Here is a 4691-nt window from a genome sequence, read left to right as displayed (position 1 = left end):
CCTATTCACCCCCGAGCAAAGGGGTGACGTTTCGGGACTCGCGGTGACCACCCGGTCCCAAGCACACCATCAAGAAGCCCTTCCCCTCAGAGGCATCCCGGAAGCCTTTCAGCAGCGGCTTCGGGATGCTGCTCTGAGGGAAGCAGAACAACAAACCCTTCCTACGGGCATCGAGCAACGGGACTCTTGGTGGGTGCAGGGGGGTAAAGTCTATGTCCCCGAAAGTCTTCATAAGGAGGTGTTGGGTATGGTTCACGGGGCCAAACTTGCGGGTCATTTTGGGTTTGTAAAAACTTTGCATTTGGTAAGAAGGCAATTTTGGTGGCCTAGCATGAGGGCCGACGTGGAACTGTACGTCCGCAGCTGCCCTGTCTGCGCCTTGGCCAAAAAGCGGATGGGGAAGCCACCTGGACTTTTGAAACCTCTGGAAACACCAACCATGCCCTGGGAAGTGATCGTTATGGACTTTATCACCGACTTGCCTCCCAGTCGGGGTAAAACTGTGTTATGGGTGATTACCGACCTATTTTCCAAACAGGTTCACTTCGTCCCGTGTGCTGGGCTGCCTTCAGCCCCAAAACTGGCCAAACTGTTTGTTACTCACGTGATGAAACATCACTCGATCCCCAGGAAGGTCCTCTCCGACAGAGGGGCTCAGTTCGTTGCCAAATTCTGGAGAGCCTTCCTGAAAGTCATGGGGGTGGAAGAGCAAGGACTTTCTTCAGCCTACCACCCCCAGACCGATGGCCAAACCGAACGTGTCAATGCCGTAGTCGAATGTTACCTCAGATGTTATGTCAATTACCACCAGGATGACTGGGTGGACCTGTTGCCTTTTGCTGAATATGCCTATAATAATGCTCCCCATTCCTCCACAGGTTTCAGCCCTTTTCATGTGGTGTATGGGAGAGACTTCGGACCCTTTGGCTCTGCCACAATCACTCCTGAACTCGAGGGGGTTCAGGAGATTCAGGATTGGGTACAAGTAGTGCAGTCCACTTGGCCCTGGTTGCAGAAAAATCTAGAAAGGGCCAAGCGTAAATACAAGGACCAAGCAGATAGGCATCGGTCCCCGGGATGGGAACTCAAGGTGGGGGAACAGGTTTACCTTTCCACTAAGAATTTACGTTCACTTCGACCTTGTAAAAAGCTGAGTGATCGATACGTGGGCCCTTTCCCCATATCCCGGGTCATCAACGATGTCACAGTGGAATTGGAACTCCCCAAATCCCTACGGGGTGTACATCCTGTATTTCATATCAGTCTGCTCAAACCATACGTAGCGGCCCCTCAATTCCATCCTCCCCCTAAGTCCGAGATTCCTACGGTCGTAGGGGGGGAGATGCATTTGGAAGTTTCCAAGGTTTTGGACTCTAAGATAAAGAAGGGTAAAGTGTTCTATCTTGTTCGCTGGAAACATCTGGGTCCCGCTCATGATGAATGGGTGGCGGCTCCTCACATGGCCGCCCCCCGCCTAGTTCAAGAATTCCACTCTGCCTACCCTGATAAACCCCATCCTTCTGAGCTCGAGGGAGGAGGCCTTAAGGGGGGCAGAATGTGAGGGTCTGCATGTCTCTGTCTCTAGTCCCAGTTCCCCCCACCTTCTGAACTCGTAAAAGCAGTTCACACCGTTTGGCGCTTCCTGGGTTCAGGCGCCATATCAGTCAGGCCCTGGCTGGAATGCCTCCCCTCTAACGGATGTCTCCCCTGCTGCGCTTTGATTCACTCCCTCATGCCAGATTCGGCCTTGGAGACCTGATAGCCCTAACAAGGCCTCTGGGGTCGATTGATGTCTGTATTGTACCCATCTGTCTTGTAGTTTCCCATAACATAGGTGTTATGGGAACTTTGGTACCCTGTAGGGGATATAATTCTGTAGTTTTGGAGTCTTGCTCACTTGCAACGTTCTACTAGTGTTTGACCTATACTGTATGAAGCCTTCAATAAACTCCTTGTTTCTGCATCCACGTCTGAGCAAGTGATTTTATGAAGTTTGCACAGCTCGGTTGGGAACTCTCACCTAACCCAAACCCTAACCCTAACGCAACCACAACACCAACCCTAACCCTAACCCCCCGCCCCCTAACCCTGACTCTGACCCTAACCCCAACCCAACCCTATCCCTAACCCCAACCCCAACCCCAACCCAACCCTTCGTTTAACCCTAACATTAACCCAACCCTAACCCTAACCTAACCCTGACCCTAACCCTAACCCTGGCCCTAACACTCTCCCTAACCCAAACCCGAACCCCCTAACCCCAACCCAACCCTAACCCAATCCTAACCGTAACCCAACCCGAACCCAACCCGAACCCTAACCCAACATTAACCCAACCCTAACCTTAACCCTAACCCTAACCCCAAGCCCAACACTAACCCAACCCTAACCCTAACCCCTAACCCCAACCCTATCCCTAACCCAAACCCTAACCCGAAGCCTAACCCTAACCCTAAACCGAAGCCTAAGCCTAACCCTAAGCTTAACATTAAGCCTAACCCTAAGCTTAACTCTTAGCTTATCCCTAAACTTACCCCTAAACATAATCCTAGCCTAACCCTAAACTTAACCCTAAGCCTAACCCTAAGCTCAAACCTAAGCTTAACCCTAAACCTAACCCAAACCCTCAGCTTAACCCTAACCCTAACCGAACCCTAACCCTAACCCAACCCTTACCCTAACCCAAATTTAACCCTAAGCTTAACCCTAAGCTTAACCCTAAGCTTAACCCTAAGCCTTACCCAAAGCCTAACCCTAACCCTAAACTTAACCTGAAGATTAACCCAAAATTTAACACTAACCCTAAGCTTTACACTAAGCTTAACCCTAACAAAAAGCCTAATCCTAAACTTAACCCTAAGCTTAACCCTAAGCCTAACCCTAAGCTTAACCCTAACCCTAACCCAACCCTAACCCTAAGCCAACCCTAACCCTAACCCTAACCCTAACCCTAACCCTAACCCAAAACTCTAACCCTAACCCTAACCCAACCCTAACTCTAACCCTAACCCAACCCTAACCCTAACCCCCCCTAACCCGATCCCTATCCCTATCCCTAACCCAACCCAACCCTACCCCTACCCCTAACCCGAACCTACCCTAACCCTAACCATCACCCAACCCCCAACCCTAACCCAACCCTAACCCTAATCCCCTAACCCTCAAACCCTAACCCCTTAACCCCCTAACCCTAACCCCCCTAACCCTAACCGTAACCGTAACCCTAACCCAACCCTAACCCTAACCGCAAACCTAACCCCAACCCTAACCCCTAACCCTAACCCTAACCCCCCGAACCCGAACCCGAACCCTAATCCTTACCCTAATTCTAACCCTAACCCTAATCCTAACCCTAATCCTAACCCTAACCCAAATCCTGACCCTAATCCTAATCCTAATCTTAACCCTAATCCAAACCCTAATCCTAACCCTAACGCTAATCCTAATCCTAACCCTAATCGTAACCTTAACCGTAATCGTAACCCTTATCCTACTCCTAACCCTAACCCGAACCCTAATCCTAAACTTAACTCTAATCCTAATCCTAACCCGAACCCCAATCCAAACCCTAACCCTAACCCCCACCCTACACCTACCCCTACCCCTAGCACTAACCCTAACCCCCCTAACACTAACCCTACCCTAACCCCCTAACCCTAACCCCCTAACCCTACTCCAAACCCTAAACCAAAACCCTAACCCTAATCCTAACCCTAATTATAATCCTAACCCTAACCCTAAACCTCATCCTCACCCTAACCCAAACCTTAACCCAAACCCAAACCCTAGCCCTAACCCAACCCTAGCCCTAACCCCAACCCTAATCCTAACCCCAACCCTAACCCCTAACCCTAACACGAACCCTAACCCTAACCCTAACCCTAACCCTAACCCTCCCTAACCCTAACCCTTACCCTAATTCTAACCCTAATCCTAACCCTAATCCGAACCCTACCCCTAATCCGAACCCTACCCCTAATCCGAACCCTACCCCTAATCCTTGTCCTAGTCCTAATTCTAACCCTCACCCAAATCCTGACCTAATCCTAATCCTAATCCTAACCCTAACTCTAATCCTAATCCAAACCCTAACCCTTACCCCCACCCTAACCCTAACCCTACCCCTACCACAAACCCTAACCCTAACATCCCCTAACCCCCTAACCCTAACCACCTAACCCTAACCCAAACCCTAAACCCTAACCCTAATCCTAACCCTAACAATAATACTTACCATAACGCTAACCCTAACTCTAATCCAACCCTAACCCTAATCCTAACCCTAACCCTAACCCTTAGCCTAATCCTAACCTTAACCCTAACCCTAACCCTAATCCTAACCTAATCCTAACCGTAACCCTAACCCTAACCAAAACCCTAACCCTAACCTAACCATGACCCTAACCCGAACCCAACCCGAACCCAACCCGAACCCTAACCAACCCTAACCCAACCCTAACCCTAACACAACCCCAACACTAACCCTCTCCCTCACCCTCACCCTAACATCATTAACCCTAACCCAACCCCAATCCCAACCCTCTCCCTAACAACCCTAACCCTAACCCAACCCCAACCCAACCCCAACACTAACCCTAACCCAACCCTAACCCTAACCAAAACCTAGCCTTAACCCTATCCCTAACCCAAACATGCCTTCTAACCCTAACCCCCCCAACCCTAACCCATCC

The 4691-nt window shown here is 50.2% G+C and overlaps 1 protein-coding gene across 1 annotated transcript in view; it reads left to right on the top strand.

Moving 5' to 3' along the window:
- The first annotated feature begins 331 nt into the window (after window positions 1–331).
- The window catches only part of SUSD2 (sushi domain containing 2), a 65651-nt gene continuing 61291 nt past the window's right edge, over window positions 332–4691 (top strand). Inside the window, exon 1 of the mRNA XM_056857196.1 lies at window positions 332–494. Coding sequence (XP_056713174.1) covers window positions 332–494 — 163 coding nt within the window. The remainder of the gene's footprint in view (window positions 495–4691) is intronic.

Source organism: Euleptes europaea, chromosome 11 (assembly GCF_029931775.1).
Source record: "Euleptes europaea isolate rEulEur1 chromosome 11, rEulEur1.hap1, whole genome shotgun sequence".
NCBI lineage: Eukaryota > Metazoa > Chordata > Lepidosauria > Squamata > Sphaerodactylidae > Euleptes > Euleptes europaea.
This window is presented reverse-complemented; position numbering and strand designations above follow the sequence as displayed.